Below are 22,402 nucleotides of genomic sequence, written 5' to 3'. Positions count from 1 at the left end.
ACGCCCTGAGCAGGAGGCCTCAGGATTTTTAGCTTTTCATATACAGTACTGTACAGGAGTACTGTAGGAGATGCGAACGTGGTTCCCGATTGGCAAAGCTAGTACCACGTGGTGTGCAAACGCGTCCGTCTCTAAACTTTACTAAACGTTTAAACCTTCCGCCGCGCGGGGGGCGGGGAGAAAATAGTTCCCGAGATGCGGAAGGTTTCTTTCCTGCGTGGGCTGAGGAGACCCTCAAGCAGCTCCTTACGTTCTCTCGCCTGAGGCTGGAGCGCGGCTGCAACCCGAGACTGAAGAAGAAAGGAGCCGAAGAGTGTGTGGTGACGGCGGAGGGATACGTCGTTCGCCGTTTTTGTAGGTTTGAATGGGGCGCGCGAGGCAAGAGCAGGTCGGTCGCTGGTCTTGAGGAGCCGCTGCAACTGGGTTAGCGGTTGGCAGGACCTTGAGGGGAGGTGAAGGTAAAGGGACCGGGAAATGCAGATGCCCCTTATTAACTCTCCAATTAATTAATCTAGAGTAACGCGTCTCTGCTATGGTGCTGCAAATGGAGCTCCTTGAGTAGTTTTGAATTTTGGCGGGGGGGGGGGCTTGAGATCGAGTGGGGTGATCGGGATCTACTGGGTGATTGCAGTAGACTGGCAGAGATGTGTAATTCCCAAATTGTTTCAGTAGCAGCAACTAAACGACCCTCTCCACTCCCCACTTTCTGCCCCCTTTTTATATAGCTACAAGCGAAGGGGGTAACCAGGAGTTTATTTCTGTGCAGGAGAACTGTGAGACTCCCAACAAACAAAATTCCCTGGCTCCCGATTCTTTAATTCGAAGCTGTGGTTGGTGGATCTCTGGGATCTGGTCAACAACAAAATAGTCCTGAAGAATTGCTCCTTGGTGGATTTACATGGTATGTATATGTATATACTGTACAGTACAGTATTTTCTAGAAGAAAAGCACTGGTTATGACTGTGGGGAGATAGGCAGTGTGTCCGAGACCCCTTCTGATTCCTGGATCCAAGACGGATTCAATTCTAGTTTCCTGGGGAGGTAATGGCCCTCTCAAGTATGGTTTATTAAGGTAGCAAAGGAAGTTAATCTTTGCCAGATAGCAAATGGGCAGGCCTCCCTACCTCAACTCGCTGGTAGCTAGAAAGAGGTGTGTGGGAGGTAGAAGCTAGAAGCAAGGCTTCGATCTGGGCAGCTGGGAGACAAAACCATGCCTGATTTCTGCTGGAATCAAGGCTGAGGCTATGAGAGAAGCAAGACCCCCAAAGGGTGTTAATGCTATGAGCCCCTCCATTGGAGGCTCAGGTTGTAAATACAGGCATTGAACATTTTAGGCACATCCAACTGAGGCATGATTGCTGGTGGGTGGGTCCTTTTGGACCTAGAAGGTGGCAGAACAGGGCAGCGGACACTACTTGCTCCATTTATATGCACACTACTGATGCATGTGGGCGCTAGGAACAGAACTCAAATGCAAAATTGTTGCTGTCTGTGTGTGTAAATAAACCATATATCCTAAAGACACCACAGTCTTCGCTGTCCGTCATTCTGAGGAAACCAAATCCTGGGTAAGCACCTGGAATCTTGCACTACTTGGAGATTAAGGTGGCATGCAACAATATACTGTTACAAAAGTTAGGTGCCTCCGCCACTTGATGGCAAGAGCCCATGGGGTTCTAGGCATTCACCCAGAGTCTGTGGTCCTAGTTTGAGGCGGAGACTGTTGTACTTTAAGAACTATGGTTTATTTGCCTATTTACATCTTTGGTCTGCATGAATGGAGTCCAGATCTTACAGCACAGTCATTTCAAGAGGGGTTGGTACCCCACAGCAGTGCAGCATCTCTGCAGCCAGCCTGCATATATATGGATCCCAGACCTTCTTTCTCCTTCCCAGAACCCCTTGCTACCAAGCTCCCTTTTCCTGTCACCTCAAACACACAGTTACCCTGGCAACCTTCCAAACCCCTGTCTCTGTTCTTACTGGGGGGGGGCAGTTCTCTTGCATTTTCAGTGGCCTTGGTTTGTTTCTTAATGGCCCTAGCTTGGCCAGGTTTTGCCTAGGCTAGCCCAGGAATTCCTCTGCAGTTTGCATTTCTCCTTTCACATCTCAAATCATCAAAATCCTACCATTTATTTCTAGGGTTTAGGTCCCCCCCCCAATCTATAACTATCTTTTTCTAACTATATTTTCCCATTAGCTTCAGTTGAATTTACTGACAAGAAAACAAAATTCAGGGGTTGCAGTTATGTATTATAAGCCTTGCATAGGTTTATTATGAACTAAAGAATTCAGAAAACTCAGTGGGGCGTACTCACAGGACTGCAATATTTAACATATGCATTAGAAGCTCTTTTTCTTTCCACACTTCTTGGGGATGAAGGGTGAGCATGTAAATACTCTGGAGTAAGTACCACAGTATTCAAATGGGGTTTGCACCCAAAAAAATAAGCCTGCAGGTTGCAGCTTCACTCTGAAGTAAACCTTATGATTGTCAGTGGGCTTTTCTGCTTGAGACATCTGTTGTAGTGGGTTCTTCATCAAGGTCTGAATCTCATCCCCCACCCTAGTCTCTGAGCCCTCTCTCGCATCAGACACTATTTTGAGTCCTCCTTCCAGCATGGAATTGGCTAATATCTTGCTTTTGTCCCCCAAACAGGAGAGCTCCAGCTTTGCAATGGTATCTTGGTGCAGAAGTTGTGGTTTGGAGACAGAATCTATGTTCCCAACAAAGGAATGATTTGCATCACCTATAAAGCAAGGGCCATAAGGACTTTTCCAATGGAAACTCCGAGTAATAGGAAGGTGCTTTCTGAATGTTCTAATATGCAAACCAACCCACATTTGGGGCTTGAAAACTGCATTGACAGTACAAAGAAGGCAGACAGTTGCCTTGCAAGCTGTTCATCAAATGCTCTAACGGTAAACATGTCTACCATGTACAGCAATGCAGGAAGCCATCTGGTAGAGGATCACCCCACCACCTTGGGGGATACAGACTATTTGACACCAAATAAGAATGGTTTTGATTCAACTTATGGAATATCAAGCAGCTATGCTTCACCTCCTGTAGACTTTTCTGCTCTTACAGCAGCTGATCTTGGAATCACACCAGAGTCATTTACGAAACAATATAAAGGTAAGGATTGAGGAGGTCAGAAATATTTTTATGCAATGTTCCTTGTGCATGTAGCATTCTGAATCATTTACACTACAAGAAATATGTAAACGGTAGGCATGAATTGTTGGGATATTGGCCGTCTTCTGGTGGCTTTTACCATGGCCTGCTCTAAGGTTGGTTGCAACAGCAGCACTGCTACCGTTCAATTATAAGGTAAGAATTTTAAAAATTGATCCATAAATGCATGTCTAGATTGAAGGGTACTGGGTCTAAAAAGGTTCAGGTGCCAGGCATTTGTTACAAAAATTATTTGAAACTGTGTGCGTGTATGCATGCATGCATGCATGCAATCACACACTTGTCAGGAGTCTATAAAAAAACTTGTTATCTCATGGTGGGCAACCTCTGCCATGATGAGCATGATTTAGCAGGGTTCCTATGTTCTAACAAATATTTTGAGCCAATGTGCTCAAAGATTCTCTTGCTGCTCTTCTGCACTAAACCTTGGAGCAGGGTCAAGTCCCTGTCCCACTACCAGTTGCAGGAGATACCCACTCCTGTAATTGCACTGAAATTTTCTTCCACAACAGTTGTGGAAATACTCCAAACACAAGGTGATAACATAGGAAAGATACCTCCCCTTCAGAAAAAGAGCAGTATCAGTGATAATCACAGGTTAATCTGAAAAAGTGTGCATGCACACAAAAGCTTATACCTGAACAAACTTAGTTGGTCTATAAGGTGCTATTGGACAATTTTATTATTATACTAGCTGGCCCGGCCACGTGTTGCTATGGTTCTTTCCTGTGATTCCACCCACTCTGTCTGGACACATGACTTATCCTGCCCCCTTCCCACCCCCACGGCACATCCATGTGACTGGCCCCACTCTGTCCCGACCCATAAGCTATCGAGTCCCCTCCTCCCCCCACCCCTCCAGCACATCCCTGTGACTGCCCCCCCCTGTCCTGACTCATGAGCTATCGAGCCCCCTCCTCCCCCCACCACCCACCCTGTCTGAGCCCTCTGTTGTCTCTGGGGAGTGTTTGCCCCTCCCCCCTGTTTCTCCATACCTTGGCCCCCAAGGTAAAGAGGATGTAAAGGAGTAAAATGTTTGCTTACTTGTAAACAAGGCAGTCTTCAACTTTTAAGCGGCTCTGGAAATGAAGGTACAGTAAACCGGCATTGTTGCTTGCAAAGACTTGGAGCAGAGTTTCCCAAAGCAGTGGTTTGTGAGCTTTATACTGGTGACGTGTCTTTGAAGAACAGCAGGAGCAGTGGCTGTGCTGCTCCATTGTTATCTAAGCATGGGCTTTGCACTATACAGTGGTACCTCGGTTTATGAACACAATTGGTTCCAGAAGTCTGTTCATAAACTGAAGCATTCATAAACTGAAGCGAACTTTCCCATTGAAAGTAATGGAAAGTGGATTAATCCGTTCTAGACGGTCCGCGGAGTAATCGTTCATAAACTGAAGCGAACTTTCCCATTGAAAGTAATGGAAAGTGGATTAATCCGTTCCAGACGGGTCCGCGGAGTACTTAAACTGAAGCGTTCATAAACTGAAACATGGGTGTAATTGGTTCCGGAAGTCTGTTCATAAACTGAAGCGTTCATAAACTGAAGCGAACTTTCCCATTAAAAGTAATGGAAAGTGAATTAATCCGTTCCAGATGGGTCCGCGACGTTCATAAACCGAAAATTCATAAACCGAGGTGTTCATAAACCGAGGTTCCACTGTATGTAGTTTCTCCATATAGCAAAGCAATCAGCATTTCTGTTGTCCTTTCGCTGTATTTTACCCAGATACAGAAGGCAGATAGCCAGTGTTCTTGTCAAGATTGCTGTCAGTTCTGAGGGCCTTTCTTGTGCTTTCTCTTGCTGTTTGTGCATGCATGCCAAGGGTCTGTCCAGGTGTGGAGCCAGTAAGACAAGTGAGGGCTTGACAGACCTTCGTTTCTATCACAAGTGCTGTCATTCCCCTCTTAATACCTGTCACGCTTCCTTTCCTTCCCTTCCCTCCATCCTTAATGCCCCCCCCCCCCGAAGTAGAAGCCTCCTTTCCTCCTCAACAGCCTGGAAATTCTCAATGTGAGTGGTATTGTTGAGAGACATTGGGTAAGTAGGGATAAGACCAATAAAGTTTTCAGGCTTCCACGGTGCTTACAAGTACAGTAGGTACCATGTAAAATACAGACTACCTTTTGAGCCAAGGTGCATGGGATCAAGCTTCCAAGACTGCAGCCTTATGCATGTTTACCACTGATTTTGGTGAGGCTTACCTCTGCACAGAATCAGGTGCATTGTGCTCCCTTGAATGACCACCCCTTGAAGCAACAGAAGCCATTCCTCTTCAACAGGCCTTACATAATATTGTTGAGAGACACCAAGTAAGGTAGGAAATTAAAATTACTGCAACAGGCATTTTTTTGGGGGGGGGCACACCCATGAATTGATCTGCCAAGACCCTCGGCAACTTTTGTGTGATCTATGGAACAGAAAGACGTGGGAACAACTGACTTGACACTTGTCCTTCCTTTTCTCTTCATTGAATGTTCAATATAGATTGCATTTTGTTTTAGGGGTCTCAAAAAACCTGTTAAAATTTAGACGGCGGTCTACAATTGGAGTGCGGGGTTCTCCAGAAAATGATTCTCTTATCCGATACATTGCTCACCAAAAGAGAATAAAGAAACAAGATACTCTGGTAGGTGTGTTGTCATTTGTAATGTGGCCATGGAGGCAGTTAATTGCAGGTGTTGGCAAAGAATGTACATCCATTTCTAAAGTCTGCCTTACAGACTGAATGGTTGTGAAGTAGATGCTGCCTCTGGGACTAAACAAAGAGGGTGCTGGGTTTTATGTAAGAGTTGGTGTAGAGTTTTGACGGATGCCCATAACGGGCCAAAACGTAGCTTTGATAATCAGCCATCCTGGCTCTGCCTCAGGAGTTGGGTTTTGTCTGATGACAAATGGGAGGGCCTCCTTTCCGGGTCCAAGTTGAGGAGCTTAGACTCCTCACTGTCACCTTGAGTCTTGGAGGCACAAATGCATAGGGACGGTCAGTGTTTCTGTAGGGAAATCATGTTTATTATTTTTAAGTATGTTACTGAATTGTTGTGGCCTAAGGGTTTAGGAAAGATGGAGGGCACAAGGAGAAGGGGACGACAGAGGACGAGATGGTTGGACAGTGTTCTTGAAGCCACCAACTTGTGTCTGACCAAAGTGCGGGAGGCAGTGGAAGACAGGAGTGCCTGGCGTGCTCTGGTCCATGGGGTCACGAAGAGTCGGACACGACTAAACTAAACGACTAAACCACAACAACAAGGGTTTAAACAAAGAGATTTTAAAAATCTGAGAATAAAAAGTGACCATATCCAGGTCAGATATAATGAAGCACAACAAAATTAAATTATGAATTGCCATGCTAAATTAAAAAATTTTTGGAGGGCGTTGACAGGAAATTGGGTTTAATTGCATGGGTGGTTAAAAATGAGACACACACACCCTTCTTCAGGTGGAAGCCATAACTGAGTAACCATTTCTTAAAATACCTACATTCACTTTCATGATTATAAAACATGTACAATGTGCAAAGTACACTTAATATGCAACATGATAAAATGAAACATTTCGATTGTCAGAACTTGTAATCAATGTAGGAAATACAATTTAGGTGCAATTAAACTTGAAAAACAAGGCTGTTCTGTAAGACAATCATTTGTTTTTATGATGAAATTGTTTGGAATTTTTTCTGGTATCTTTGAACAGGCTAGTCCTCTTCAATATCGAAACACTTTGCTAAAGGACAAAATAGCTGCCTTCCAGTTTTCCTTTAAGCCACTTGAGGAAACCAAGGAAAGTGCAATCCATATAGCTGGCAGCTGTAAGTAAGGAAAATCGAAGCTCGGCCTATATTATGTCTATTTGCTATTGAACATAACAAACAAGTCCAAGAAAGCAACTTAAATTCTGTAATTCAATCTGAATACCGTATTAGCCTGAATATAAGCTGCACCCGCAAATAAGCCGCACCTTAAAAATTAAAGGGGAAAAAAGACAATACGCTAATATAAGCTGCTCCCTTAAAATTGGGTTACAGGCTGAAAATCACTGTGCTTGGTAGAATTGTAACTCCAAGCCAATTTAAGCCTTTGATCTTGCAAGTCTGCAAAAGTTACCGTACAGTCACTAAAATTCAAATCGCTGTTCAGTTGCTACAATTTCACAGGCTCACACCTGTAAATGGCAAGTGAACAGTCAAGCTCTCAAATCGGCAAGAAAACATTGTTTTTGTTGCATTTTACTGTATGTGTTTCAGCAGTGATATCGTAAAAGCCAAATTTGTGTAAGGTCGTGAATTTAAGCCGCACTTTAACTTTTCATGGTCGGAATTTGTAAAAAAAATATGAGGCTTATATTCAGGCCAATACGGTACTTTTTAAATAGTTTCTGGTATGATGTATCTAGTGTCTTCATCAATAGTTTACCTCATCTGCTTGAAATATCTGCCAGAAATCTTGTAAACCACTTTGGGAGGTTACCGTACTTTTTTGTGTATAAGACTAGGGTTTTTTTTAATGTTAAAATGATGTTTACAAATTTGGGTCATCTTATACACAGTGCTGAGTGTATTTTCTTAATTTTGAGTCCCCCCAATAGGGGGCATCTTATACCAGGGGCGGGGCGTGTTATACATGGAAAAATACGGTATATACCTGGAAAACAGTGTACAAATGATTTAAAATAAATAATGTGAATGAATTAAATGCAGCTATGAAAACTGACACAAGTCTGCATGAGCAATCTAAAGTGGGCCTATCAGAATGTAAGGATTTTGAGGAAAATCGACACTGGAAATTTGTCTGTAGAGAAAGAACCCAAGCTGATATTCACGGCGACAGTAATGCATCTTCATTACAGAAACATCTCATTAGCACTACTGCTGTTTCTAAGGTATTCTTTCTCTCTCTGTGTGTGTGTGTGTGTTGAAACTGGTGAAATATTAAATTCCCTCTCTAGCTATGTCTCTCGTTCTAAATAAATAAAATTGAAAGCACTATCAAGAGCCTCAGGCTATTCACAGTATTTCCCATAAAGTACTAGGAAGTAGGTATTTTCTTTGAACTTCTACTGACCAGAGAAGAAAATATTATGGAGTAGTGTCCAGATGCCACCCCCCCCCCCCCGGTGTACATAGAAACATTTATCTCTGAAGTTCTTTTCTAGCTTCAATTCCAATTATCTGAACTGGGAATTTCTGGTGGGGTGAAAGCCACAATATAAACCAGCCAGAAAAAGATCTTGTTTTCTTCCAAACCATTCTACCACAATTTTCCGCAGAGCAGAGAAGATGATAGCTGCTTTGTAAAAATTGCATTGTCTCTTACCTTCTCAAAGCCAAAGAGAGAGTCTACTTTGCTTGCTGTAAAAAAGCTTCTGAGACCCTGTACTTTGGGGAACCTTCTCTGTCTCTCATGGGCTTTGCTGCTATAGCAGCTGTAATCTGTTTCTCTCATGTGGAATTTTGCCAGAGAGAGGGTGAGAATTCTGCATTTTTCCTTTCATTTTCGACTCAACAAAAGCAGCAAGATCTGGCTCCTCTCCCCTACTGTAGCTAGATAAAAGGCACATTATTCTTCACAGGAGTGGAGGTAATGATGCCTTCTCCATGACTCCTCTTCCAGCTTTTGATGTGTTTTGCTGAAAATTCGCTCATGCTTGGACAAAACCAGTGGTTTGGTTGGTGCCTCAGCAGTCTCCATGGTCTGTGTCCCACCTCCATTTCACTCCCATTTTCCTTCTAAGGCATTTTTTGGTATGCATGTATCCCAAGCTTTTGAATGTTGTCAGTATTTGGTCATCTACTACAGTGTTTCTCAACCTTTTTCCGACCATGGCCCCTTTTCTCTTTCCACTTGATACCCTCGAGGGGGTCCAGAAAGCAACTCTGCCTCAGGTTTCTCCCCTCCCCTCCACCAGAATCTCTCCCACAAGTAGGAGGGACTCTGCCATTTCCACAGACCAGAACAGGAAGCCTGATTTGGGTTTCTTAGAATTCCTAAACAATGCCAAGTGTGAGGCATGGTAAACCAAGTTTACACTATGAGGCTTGTGTAAACTAAGTGATGTGTCCTTTAAAAATTGACATTTCAAATATCCCCTGCTGTACCTAGGTTATTCCAGTCTTGCAGGCAGATACTAGGGAATCTGGATGCATCCATTTGGAAGCAACTACAGAAAAGTCAAAGGCTGTGTGTGGTGAGTACTAACATCCATGTTATTAAGGCATTATAAAAACAAAAACGTGTAAGTGTTTTCTTTTTGAATGTGATGTTTGAAAATATAACTAAAATCATAACTGATATATATTGTGATAAGTGCCATGTACAAGACAACAGCAATAGTGCAGTGGAAGGTTTAACAGCTTACTTTAAGCTGTCCTGATTAATAATAATAATAATAATAATAATAATAATAATAATAAATGAAGGGTGGGATGTAATTCTTAAATTGTAATCTAAAACTTACTTCTGATCAAATCTGCAAGTCAGTGTATTATGCGATGTTCTGAAAGATAGTAGCGTACCTTACCAGGAAATGATGCTTAACAACTATGCTTAACAACTAGATGGTTTCATAAAATTTTTGGGAAGTTCCTGAAATATGGAACAAAAAGCCACTGGGGGGTGTTTTTATATATTATTCCCATCTGTTTTGTGATGGACTGATACAGTGTTGGTAGTTGAAAACTAAAATTAGTCCAGCTAAAATCTACTAAGTATTGATTTCACTTAAAAATAAAAATGCAGTGATGCCTCCAAGACGAAATTAATTTGTTCCGCGAGTCGCTTGTGATAATTTCGTCTTGCAAAGTGCGGTTTGCCGCGGCCAAAACAAACAAAAAAACCACAAAAAATTCATCTTGCGAAGCCATAGAAAACTTTGTCTTGCGAGTCACCAAAAACATTGCAAAACGCTTTCGTCTTGCGAGTTTTTCGTTACGCGAGGCATTCGTCTTGCGAGGTACCACTGTATGATGGTTGTTGATAAAGTAAAAATCCGTTATCTTTCCTTGCTCCCTTGTGCATGGAAAGAAAGTCTCATTTAGTTCAGTGGCACTTACATGTATAGGATTGCAGGCTTAATCCTTTATAAAATAGGGAAGTACACAAGAAAATTGAAGGCAATTTTAGCACCTAACAAATGCTTACAATATTTTAGTAATACTGTACATAGTACAGGAAGGCCTTGAAAAATCATTGGCTTAATGCTGCCATACACCCCTTGGAAAGTCTTTCTGGGAAGCATAGAATTGGATTTATATCATCCCCCTGAACCAAAATCAAACTTGTAAATGTCACTGCTGTGAAGAAAGAACCTTTGGTGTGGGTTGGGTAGCCTTTCATGAAAATACTACTTCAGTGTTGCTGTTGACTCAAATGTGATATTACTAGATACCGTATGTAAGAAATATGCTCCCCCCCCCGCCATTAAATTCTTTAACAACAGTGTTCTACAAGTAATATTACAGAAAGAAGTACTGGACAAATAGCTGAAATGAAGGTATGCAGCAATGATCTAGAATCTGACGTATTTGACACCTTTCTGTAGATCCTCCATTACTTAGACGAAGAGAAGCCATGTTCAGTGCAACAGGTTCAAGAGAAAAAAGTTCTATCATAAGTCCTGACAAGCAGCCCTCGTCCCAGCCAAACTTTGATTATGTTGATGTAAGTTGGCTTCACACTGTTATGAGTTCTTCAGTTTATGTGCTTGGATTTTCCCTAATCATAAATTCACGCAGTTAATGTTCACTGGAAATTCTTGTATCCTCTTTGAGCACCTCTTGATTTCACATTGGGGTGATTGCAGAAGGTAGGGCAGGGGTTCCCAAACTACGGCCCGGGGGCCGGATGCGGCCCAATTGGCCTCCCAATCCGGCCCGCGACGACGCTCGCCGCCGCCCGCTCTTACGGCGCGCAGCGCGGCGGCGCTCTTCCAGGTCGGAAAAAAGCGCCGACAATCCTTTGTGCGCATGCGTATGGGCCTCTCCCGACCCAGAAGAGGTCATTTCTGGTGCACTTCCGGGTTGGGGGAGGCGCATGCGCACAAACGATTTCCGGCGCTTTTTCCGACCTGGAAGCGCGCCGCCGCGCCAGTAAGTGCACGGGCGCATGCGCACGGGCGCGCACTCCGCCGCGCGATCGGCGCGGTGGGAACCGGCCCAAAGCCCGGTAAGTCTGGGGACCCCTGAGGTAGGGCATTGGACAATATGCCAAGCCATGGTTTATGAAGGTTAACTATGTTTTGTATGATTGACAAACCAGGTCTTGCGGTCAGCTGGCATATCGGAATCTGAAAGCATGTTTCATCTTTCATTGAGGAAACATCCCGTAGCTACAGCAATTGCTGTACTTCAAAAGCCCTTGCATTTTAGAGCTGAGCAGACTTGGTTTAAAAGTGAACAAGCAACTCTAGACTTACCTGATAATTTGAATGCTCAAACCATAATTTGGATTCTACACAATCATTAGTGCAAGCCATCGTTTGACATGAAGTCTGAATGAGACTGTCTTAGAAGTTTGTGTTGTGCCAGTAGTTGTCATTTTTATATATTTGAAGCAGGAATGTTCAGATATCCGTCTGGATTAACCTTTCTCTTTCCATATTTAGCACTGTATACATTTGCATTTTATTGCAAAACATGTTTGTAATTTTACTTTTGTTCTACAGGAGCTTCCTCAACAATCACCCAATGTATCCACTTCTGAATATGCTGTAAACTCTGATCTGGAAGGTAAAGTTCTGTTCCTATATTCTTACAGTTGAATTATTCACCATCATGAGATAATTCACCAAATTGATGTATTACACATTACCTCGGCAAATTAAGAGTTGCCACTCTGTGGTTTTGTGTTACAGGAGAATGTTAACTATGAACCTCATGCCATGTTGCTGGCTCACAGAGAGGAGCAATACTGTTGTGTGAAGGAATTATGTAATTTGAGGTTTCCGTTTACAGTTATTACTGATGTGGTGTGGGACACAACTAGGGTGAAGCATTTTCCACACCATGACAGTCATGACAATAAATGGTAAACTAAAAAACAATGTGAGGCTGCCAGATTATTGGGAATTTCCAACTAAGTCATACTCAGAATGGATCCACAGAAATTAATTGATTGATTTCATTTGATCTGCTCTTGAGTCTGATAAACACTGGAGATCACCAATTAGTTCTGACCCACCAATATTAAATGCAACACTTCCTGAGTGTATATTACTGTGCTGATATGGGCTTGGGATATTTTCAGTAGAAAAAAAATGCCTAAGCACATAGTCCTCCTTGTGTATAATAATTGCATGAACACTGGAAGGATTCTAATGGAAAAGGTTTTAATTACTGGTTAAAACTTTTGGAAGGAGCCCATTGCTGCATATGCAGCAAGCTATCAGTATGGCTGAGCTATAGTGTCAAGCCTGCAGGTGTAATTTGAGTCTTGCTCTCATTTTTAGAAACAAAAAATAGTTCTCCGGCATTCCAGGCAATTTCCACTAGAACCACCAGGTCATCTGCTAAAAGGAAGGTGGGTTTATTGCTTTATCAGCACTGCGTTACTCTTTCTTGAGAATTAACATTGCAGTAAGTGAATATATTGCTTTTTTATTATGTGCTTGATGATTTCATAATTTGTTGTATATCATACATCACTTAGGTATATTTTAATGTTGAACAGTTTAGAAATGTATACATAGAGAAATATGTGTAAAACACTTTTAGATTGAATATACTCACACCTGTGAATTTACAGATGAATGTTTTTCAGTCCTCCACCAGCTATTTCATACCTGCGAGTTACTTTTAGAATTTGTAATAAATTAATATCTTGCATAATTTTAAAAAACTGGCAGAGAAAAATTTCAGTGAAATGAGAATTTTCTTTTTAAGTTTTGTGGCTGCATAATAATACAAGGAGAATGGGACGACAGAGGACGAGATGATTGGAAGCTACCAACATGAGTCTGACCAAACTGCGGGAGGCAGTGGAAGACAGGAGTGCCTGGCGTGCTCTGGTCCATGGGGTCATGAAGAGTCGGACACAACTAAACAACAGCAACAACAATACTACTTTGCATTTTTAAAATACACATTGGCCTATGTAATTTTTGTACCATAGCAGCCTCTTGACTTTTTAAAATTGGTGTTTCCTTCCAGTCTATCAACAAAGCAGAAGAAATGGCTCTTAACCCTACAAAAAAAACCGTCCCCAAATCCATCAAATTCCAAAAGGCAGAAGCGGAAATGAAATCTGCTGTAAAGAGAACAGTAAGTTACAAAGGTTTAAAACTAACCGCTCCCATATGCTTTAAAAATACGCTACAGATTGTTTGTTTTTAAAAACAGACTTTTAAGCCACTTACTTAAGTAAGCCATGTCCTATAAACAGCATTCCTTGCATTGGTGAAATCCTAGCCCAGCTGTGAAGTTGTCAACATGCCCCATTGGGTTTAAACTTTAAAGCATACTTTTGTGTAGCTGATGAACATTTCTACAATACAACAGGACAATGTCAGATTTCTCAGTATTTTCAGTAAGTGTCTGTTTAAGCCCCTCTGAAAAGAACTCACTGTGTTTCCACAGAAGAAAGAAAATGGGCAAATATCCTAGTCCTACAATGTAATCTGAGTGTCTTTTTATTGAAACTCAGCAGTTCCGGCATTGGACAGACAAAGATTTCCGGTTAATAGCCTGTCTGCCGTTACCATTCTTCTCCTGTAAACAAAGTTCGTGGTGAGCTGTTGGTTACATTCGATGATACTCTTAATTCCTGCTGGGCAGTGGTTAGATTAGACCCAACAGGTCTGGCAGGTATCTTGCATGAACTCAGTGTTTCTCAGTATTCTCCTACACACAAAGAAAACAAGAAAATGTTTTAGCCACTGTGCAGTTAGTCACCACTGTCCCCTCTTCTCTCCTGTGCCCTTCCTTTCCTGAATGGAAGTGAGGGAAGCTGGTATCCAATCTGGATTAATGTTGGAAAGGGAGTTTGCTCAGCCTATATGTGGCCCAGCAAAAAAATTAGAAGCCGAATTTTTAGCCGAATTTTCAAATGTTATTGTTCACTTTCCAAGGGTAGTTATTTTATTTTCAGTGTCATGGTTGTTCATTATTTTCATGGGTGCTGTGTTGTCAACCCACATTCAGAGTAGTTCTCACTAATACACCAAAGGTAAAGGACCCCTGACAGTTAAGTCCAGTCGCAGACAACTCTGGGGTTGTGGCGCTCATCTCGCTTTACAGGCCGAGAGAGCTGGAGTTTGTCTGCAGACAGTTTTTCCAGGTCATGTGGCCAGCATGACTAAGCCCCTTCTGGTGCAACAGAACACCGAAACCAGAGCAGCACACGGAAACGCCATTTACCTTCCCCGCCACTTTTAGGCATGCTTTCAAACTGCTAGGTTGGCAGGAGCTGGGACCAAGCAACGGAAGCTCACCCTGTCATGGGGATTTGAACCGCTGACCTTCTCGTGAGCAAGCCCAAGAGGCTCAGTGGTTTAGACCACAGCGCCACCCGCGTCCCTTAAGGTAAAGTTAAAGGTGAATGATTATCTGTCAGGAGGAGTGTTCCATTGTGTCTTCTAAATATCACCAGGCTGTCAGAAGCAAGGTTTTTGGAAAGAGGAGGAAAAGGAAAAAGAAGCAAAAAGCATTGTATGGGCAGCGACAAACTGTTTCAAAGAAACCTCTCTTGAGCCCAATTCAGGAGATGACAGAAGATTTATCTTTTATGTCATCTTATCAAAGCACACCAAAGTCAGAAGTTTCTATCTTCGGTATGTAAAACTGTGGTTTGCTTAAAACTGTGGTTTGCTTTTCTGTTTTCTGTAATTAGTAACTGATTTAGAGTTCATTTTAATTAGTTTTGCATGCTGACAGCAGGGTTTTTTTGTTCCCATCAGCAGGCTTTGAAAGGGCTCAGCCTGCTGAAGGTGTCACTTAAAATCTTCTTAATGGCTAGGCCAAAAATTACTAGCAGACCTTGACATTTGAATCTAAAGTCTCATTTAGCATTTAATAGCCTAGCCCTTTTCTGTGGCATCAAAGCAGCTAAGTAAGAGGTAGGGTAAGCAGAGAAATTGGTCAAAGAGAATATTTCAGGAGAGAAGTTGGAAGTCTTTTGGAAGACCAAAAATTAATCTTACACAAATTGGCCACTATTTTACTTTTGGGTCATTCCATATCAAGTGATCCAACTTTTTTATCTCACGTCATCCAATTTTCTTAATATTTTGTACACTTGTTGAATGAGCAGAACTAAGATTAAACCTAAATTTTTTTTCTTTCTCATCCTGTTTGTGAGTTAATGAGGGTTTGAAATGTCAAAAAATTGACAACCTTGGCCTTACCGAACTACACAAAACCTTAAAGCCTAACCCAGAATTGAGATACATCAAAACTAAAAACACCAATCTCTTCAGAACTTCATGGGCTTTAATATGATATTGATTGGATTGGGATGATATGTAACATCATGGACTTGGGTTCTATTTAGGATAATCCTATTTAGGATTTTCTTGGAGTAAAACATAACAGAATAAACAAGACTTCATTTGCTGCAGGCATTTCTTTGAAAAGTTATACAGTTAAAAGGTACCTGAACAGCTAGTCAGGCTTTTCTTTCAAAATTGTGTTCCAAAGCAATTTGATAGCTTGCTGTTGCATGATAGAAATACAGTCATACCTCAGGATACGTCCGCTTCATATTGCGTCTTTTCAGGTTACGGTCGCAACGATCCCGGAAGTCCCGGAACGGGTTACTTCCAGGTTCGGCATGTCCATGACCTATGCGCAGAAGCGTCGCATTGCGTAACACGTGTGCGCAGATGCGGCGCTTCATGTTGCGGCCTTTTCATGTTGCGAACGGGCCGCCGGAACGGATCCCGTTCGCAACATGAGGCACCACTGTAACGCTTTGAAAGACTTCTTGTTAGTACTTCATTTCATGAACATTACAACAAAATGCATATTTTCAAAATAGTAGGATCTTTGAAAAGCGCTTTACTGTTCAGACATCCATGCAGAGCTACTGTTTGTGCTGTCCATAGTTTAAAACTGCATGGTTTTGTGCAGTCACCTCCAGAGGTAGTGCAAAACCATGCCTATGATTTGTCATGCCAAACCACCCCTTAACCATACTTTATGTATTCTTAGGCGTTTGGTGTGATGTCTTTGCCTTACACCTGATGATTAAAACAGAAACAAGTTTCTTCTCTAATTGAAACTTTATTTATCTTAGATGATTCCAGCTCTAGTGTCCTGAATGCAGAATCTATGCATGAAAACCAACCTAACATACAACATAGTAGTAAAAAGGACAGCAGCTGTCTGCATTCCAGCCTGAATCTTGTGACAGAAGATGCTTTACCTGATAATGTATCTGGCTCATCCTTGCAGCTTCTAGACACGGCTACAAATGATATGAAAGATACTCTTCCTTGGAACCCACTTGAAAAGAGCTCTCCTGAGAAATCAAAGAGCTGCTATTTCCCAAGTGTTGAGGATTTTGAGTCTAAAGCACCTGGAAACAATCCCAGTGTTCCTAGAGATAATATGAACCAACTGCCTCCTTGGACAGTAAATGATTCTGAACTCTTAGATAATTTACAGTGTTCTATAGAGGAATCTTTCAGGAGTGTAACCGGAAGTAATAAAAAAAGGGTGAGACGTAGCATGAGATTGCTTAATGATGCGGGAAATGAAGGGCTTGCCTGGATTCAGATGCCTGATGATAATGTCCTAGGCCAAGATATCCTGGGTTCTGCTGGCAAAGCCCAGAAACGAAAGTCCACCTCCCGTTGTCCAGAAGTGGAGCCACTTCATCCAAAGCAAGGGACTAAGGACCAAATGCTCTTGCCAATGAAGGAAGGGCAGAAGAAAATCCGTGTTGCAATGGGCCCTTCTGAATCCAGGAGGAAGAGCATCAGTGTGCTGAGTCTTGAAGAAAACAAAAATGTCACCTTCCGCAACCAGAGAAACAGAAGAAGAAGCCTTGGCTACAAAAGTGATCGCTGCTACCAAAAGGATCTCATAAATCAGAAAATTATTTGAGAGTCAAACTAAAGTGCCTTTAGAAAGGTGAACATTTTTTATTTCACTTCTGTGAATATAATCTAAAACAGTGTTTAAATGTGCTGGTTGATTTAAATCAGTGGTTCCCAAACATTTTCCCCCACGGACCACTTGAAAACTGCTGATGGTCTTCGTGGATCATTTACCATTTTTTCTGCAAGTTTGTAGCAATTCTAATGCACTGCTAGATGTTATATATTTAATTGTATTTTCTTGCTTTTGTTTTTTATAGTGCATTACAATTAGCATTCCATAGAATTCAAATTATAATGTGATAAATTGCTATAAATGAACCTAATACAAATACAATTAAAAAACAATATGAGAGAGAACTTTTGAGGGAGGTGGGTTGATGTAAAAACAAAAATAGGGAAATTCAAATGATGGAGGTTCTTTTCAGAAGTAATTGGAAATATAAAGATATGGTTTATGACAGCATAAAGCTTGTAAACCCCACCCACTGTTGGCTTTTGGAGTTCCTAAATTTCAGACTGCACATTGGAGCACAGCCAGAAAGCTGACCTCCTTGGCTAGTGATGGTAGACGATGATGGAAGCTTTGCAACCAACATAGTTTCATTTATGGCATTTACAGTGCAATCCTATGCATGTTTACTCCTGCTGTGATTAATTGGGCTTACTGCCAAGCATTAGTGGATTGAGTTGTAGGCTAAGAAGGCATTGGGAGGGCTAGTGAACTTAAGCTTCGTTGTATTTACAATCCAAATCTTTATTACGGTCATAGACCAGCATAAATGGGTGGGATACAGTCATTTAATATCTGAAAAGTGTTTTGGAAAGTGAAAAGGTATTAAAACAGAAGGTGAATATAAAAGTCTATAAGAATTTAGAAGAAGCTAAAAGAAACTATAAAAAGGGATAGGAGCATTGGGCAGGTGTGAAAGAGCATAAATGGTTGATATATAAAATATTTTAGTTGCCACTGCCCGTTTGCACGTGGATTGAAAATCATCGCTCATAGTTAGTGGGGTCTCAGAGTAGCATTAGAGACCCATTTTGGGACTTGAAGGACTGACCTTAGAAATTTGGATTGCACAAGCTCTAGTGGTGCAAAATTGGAAAAGGGACCCAACTGGGCACCAGAGAAGTTGTGCTATTGGCTTGGCTTCAAATAATTTAAGTGCTGCTGGTATATAATGACCACCTCTTGTTTTTTAAAAATTAAGAATTTCCGATGAGCTTCTCTGAGCAATTTCAGCAGCATAGTCCCCATAGGCATTTCTCCTGTCGGCAGAATGGAAGACTACCCCCAGGTATTTGAAGCAGGAGACGTGCTCAATCTTGTGGCCATCTATGCTCCAGGAGCGGCTCCTAGGCCTTTTGGCAAATGGCTGCAATAGTTACCGGAAGGAGGCGTACAATATGCCATCCAACTTTAGGGGCTCCGCTCCAGATTTGTGTAGAGTTTAACTCCTGTCTTTCCCCAAAGATTTTCCCCTCTACAGCACGTGCAGTATCCACTTTAACTGTTGAACCCATTATTGGTCTGATAAAAGGAAATCGGGTGATAACAAATTGATCATGTTTAACCTGTCCTCTAACCACATTCCTATGTTTTGTTAAATACTCAGAGAACACTATATCCCAAGCCTTTTTCATTTATTCCATTTTGGATAGATTCTTCCTATGGCACACTCACACAATAGATGTAAAAGAGTCCCACGCTCATCAAGTGGGAAAGCTTTCCGTTGCCACCTAAATAAAACCTTAAGTGTGGCCTCTTGAATTCAAACAGATACTGACTTCACAGGAAGTTTCTTCCAAACCTTGCTCCATTCATAATCTGATCTCTCCAGACATGATCTTGATTATCCAGACGTAATTGCAGTGCTCTCCAAGCAGTATTTGTGCTGTCAGCAAATAGCTCTGCAAATGCCTTCACTTTTACCAGGAGTGCTGATGTCCAGTCCTTCATAAGGACCCTCTGCTTGTCAGTTTCATCATTGCCTAGGAGTGCGTTAGTCAGTTTTGTGCCTTCTGCCTTATTGGTTTTTGTGGCAACATCTGACAGCTCAAGAGAGAATAGGTCTTTGTAACCCCTGCTAGCCGAGGATAACAAGAAAGCTGAAAAGACTCAGCATGCTATATAGTTGAATCCCATTGCCCTTTCTAATGTCTTGACGCCTTGTTTTTTTTCCAAATTTACATTCTGTATATTTTATTCTTCTGTAGCATTTTTTAACTCTTAAATGGGCATGTTTCTTTCTAGAAACAAAGTTTAATATCTGATAATGTATCACATTTTCTCTTTTCAGAGACCGTATCCTGTGTATATCAGAAGAGGGCAGTATGGCATAACTTACAAATGAGCATATTTTATAAGGTTGCCTTTTGTTTTGTGAAAAGTACTGTATAGCTCAATCTTTAAGACACATCAGAAACATTAAAAAAAATAAAATGCTAGGGGCCTGGTCCATTTTAAACAAGTCTTCACTTTAGTTCTTTTAAAATTAATGGAAATTAGTTGTAACTAATTTACTACATTGTCTAATGCAACCAATTTGAAGTCTGTTCAAGCCCCTTTGGTTTCCATGGGAAGAAATATAAGTACATGGTTTAATTCACTCTGTCACTATTTCATGTAGTTTTCCATGGAACAGTGTCACAGTTCTTATTCTTCCCATGTGGTCTTGTACAGATGCTTCTCATTTTGCATACATGAACCTGGCAAAGTTATTTCTGTGTGGAGGTATTTTGCTGTAGATTGTGAGTTGTTGAAAAATAGAGTGAAATGCTTCAAAATATTAATAATTCTTTATTGTGCTGTTGGGTGTGTGTACTTATGCATAGGAGTGTCTCTTCTTGTAATGTACATTATTATTACATTAAGAATATAAACCTAGATAAGCTTAAATTTTTGACTTTTAAATGCTTAGTAGAAATTGATTATTGTTCACAAACATAAAGTAGAAAAATATCCACCTGAAATATTACTACTTTTGAAGTGTGCAGTTGGTAATCTGCAACAAATTTTTGTAGAAGTAAAGTTTTTATTTTCATAATGTGTCATTAAAATACATTGGAACCTCAATCTTGTTCTTACCCCATGGCTGTTGTAGTGGAAAATGTAGTGGATATCCTGTAAAAGGTCAGGATAGATCAGGCATCCCCAAACTTCGGCCCTCCAGATGTTTTGGACTACAATTCCCATCTTCCCCGACCACTGGTCCTGTTAGCTAGGGATCATGGGAGTTGTAGGCCAAAACATCTGGAGGGCCGCAGTTTGGAGATGCCTGGGATAGATGCTTCTTGTCCATGAATATAAATGCAAGTGGTGCATCACCCCTTTAAGCAAGGAAGAGCATGGCAATTCCTTTCCACTCCTTCCCAATTCTCAGCCCCCAATCCTCTGTACCATCCAGGTGCACAATTTTTCTCCCACTGATGCGTGTGGGGTATTGCAATTCTGTCACAAGAAGCCAAATACATTTCAGCAGGGCGAGGTAAAATGTGTTGTCTGTTCCTGAACCAACTTCAGCCTCATGGGAACTTCTGGTTTCTCCAGATCCATGGAAGAAGCGTGACTTTAAATGCCCACCTGCATGTGATAAGATCAGGAGTGTGAGGCATAGCAGATCTGTCTCAATCTGTGACCCAACAAACTGTTTACGTAGACTAGGGTTCTAGAGGCTCAGAAATGTTGTAGCAGTGCAGATGTAATTATTTTTTAAAGCCTTCAGAGATTTCTTATATCCCTCCTTTGATTTTTCCCTATTCAGGACTGAGTTTTTTTTAAAAAAAAGTTTGTTGCAGTTTCAGTTTACTTGAATTGGTTGTGTGAAGTGGAGGTTAACTTACAAAAATATCAAGACAAAAAACCAATCTAAGAATGAAATAAATTTCATGTTTTAAAATGGTTTAAGTTCCAGTATTTTTATTATCTGGGGTTTTGCAGTACCTTATCATTCTGCCTTTGTGTGCTTCCATTTTATAGACACTGTTGCTTTTCTTCCGGTTTTCCTATTTGTAAGTAGAAAGAACATGGGAGGGGTGAGAGGAACAGGCAGATTTTACTCTGTGTGATGGATTGGGTTACAGATGCTGATCAGAATTGGTTGCTTATGCAGAAGAGGGTTAAAGTTGCTCATGGGAATTTTTTAAGAGCAAGCATGTAGTTGCTGCAACTCCAGTAATCCAAAGCAAGGAGCTGAAACCTGAGCCCAGGGTTGAATCTAAATCAAGGACTTGGAAGTGTAAATAGTGAGTGAACTGAGACTCGTTCAGCCCTTATAGAGGAAAGAGGTATTTGGGACCATTGTACTTGAGAGGAAAGAGGAATTGGCAAGGGGCTCCTCACTTCTGAATGGTGTGTAAAATAAAACACTTCATCCAGTGACCACACGCCTCTGCAAAACACTGTTCTTTTGAGGAGTGAAGAAATGTGTACTTTGTAGCTTTGGCACAGTTCTCGGCTAAAGTGGTTCTCATGCAACCAGTTGGAGTGAGGAGCTGGGGCTCACCTGCCTCCCATTTGGAAAATCTGAAACAGTTGCCAGGATGAGCTCTAGTCCAACACTTCAATTTTTTTTTTAAAAAAATCTTTATTTGATTTATTAAAATTCAATACAGAAAAAATAAATCATAAATTATATACCGGTACAACCAAATCTTATGTTATTAAAAAGATCTTGACTTCCAAATCACAATGCATCACTTATCTTTCCAATTCTCTTTAACTTGCGTCACTTTTTTCCAATTATAATACAACTCTAATACCTTTTATATTTTATTTTCCCCTCCTATTCCCCCCCCATGACTACCTAATTTAAACAGACCATCAATTCAGTTCTTATATCCTTTTTCTTAAAATACTCTTCCACCAACCCCCATTCTATTTTGGATTTTTGTATTGAAATGTTTCTAGTCCAACACTTCAAAAGGGCTGCTTTGCTCGCCACCTTTTTCTGCACATATTTTTTTTCATGGAAGTGATGTCTTCGTAGAAGAAAATGTGTACATTGTGTGAACCACAGCCTGTTTTCGCTATGCCACAAGTACTTTACAATCCATGTATTCACATTGCAGTAAACAGCCCCCCCCCCCGGTTGTAAGACAGTCCTTATGGACATAGATGTGTTAAGTTCTTCCTGGGTTACAATTAAATTGGGAAACCTCTGGCTCATGG

The 22,402-nt window shown here is 41.3% G+C and overlaps 1 protein-coding gene across 5 annotated transcripts; it reads left to right on the top strand.

The window, feature by feature from the left end:
- The first annotated feature begins 96 nt into the window (after positions 1–96).
- On the top strand, positions 97–20,308 carry CDCA2 (cell division cycle associated 2). 5 transcript variants are annotated; one of them, XM_060283141.1, is made up of 14 exons: positions 97–354; positions 767–901; positions 2,661–3,140; positions 5,706–5,830; positions 6,895–7,009; positions 7,898–8,079; positions 9,300–9,384; positions 10,738–10,856; positions 11,860–11,923; positions 12,643–12,713; positions 13,343–13,453; positions 14,781–14,961; positions 16,425–17,263; positions 19,533–20,308. In XM_060283141.1, exons 3-13 carry the CDS (start codon positions 2,738–2,740, stop codon positions 17,234–17,236), a joined length of 2,268 nt encoding a protein of 755 aa, XP_060139124.1. In that variant the 5' UTR covers positions 97–354; positions 767–901; positions 2,661–2,737; the 3' UTR covers positions 17,237–17,263; positions 19,533–20,308. The 5 variants fall into 5 exon arrangements, with proteins under 5 accessions (XP_060139124.1, XP_060139123.1, XP_060139122.1 ...); XM_060283140.1 differs by having other exon boundaries at positions 338–388; XM_060283139.1 differs by lacking the exon at positions 97–354 and adding an exon at positions 369–423.
- The last annotated feature ends 2,094 nt before the right edge of the window (positions 20,309–22,402 follow it).

This window comes from Zootoca vivipara, chromosome 15, assembly GCF_963506605.1.
Source record: "Zootoca vivipara chromosome 15, rZooViv1.1, whole genome shotgun sequence".
Lineage (NCBI taxonomy): Eukaryota > Metazoa > Chordata > Lepidosauria > Squamata > Lacertidae > Zootoca > Zootoca vivipara.
Note: the sequence above shows the minus strand (reverse complement) of the source record. Positions and strands in the feature narration are given on the sequence as shown.

What these genes read in the sequence shown, in the direction of transcription:
- CDCA2 (XM_060283141.1), top strand. Translation starts at nt 2,738, where the DNA reads ATGATTTGCATCACCTATAAAGCAAGGGCCATAAGGACTTTTCCAATG. An exon ending in ATTTACGAAACAATATAAAG is followed by an intron (nt 3,141 to 5,705) that starts GTAAGGATTGAG and finishes ATTTTGTTTTAG; the next exon opens with GGGTCTCAAAAAACCTGTTA. An exon ending in GCACTACTGCTGTTTCTAAG is followed by an intron (nt 8,080 to 9,299) that starts GTATTCTTTCTC and finishes TGCTGTACCTAG; the next exon opens with GTTATTCCAGTCTTGCAGGC.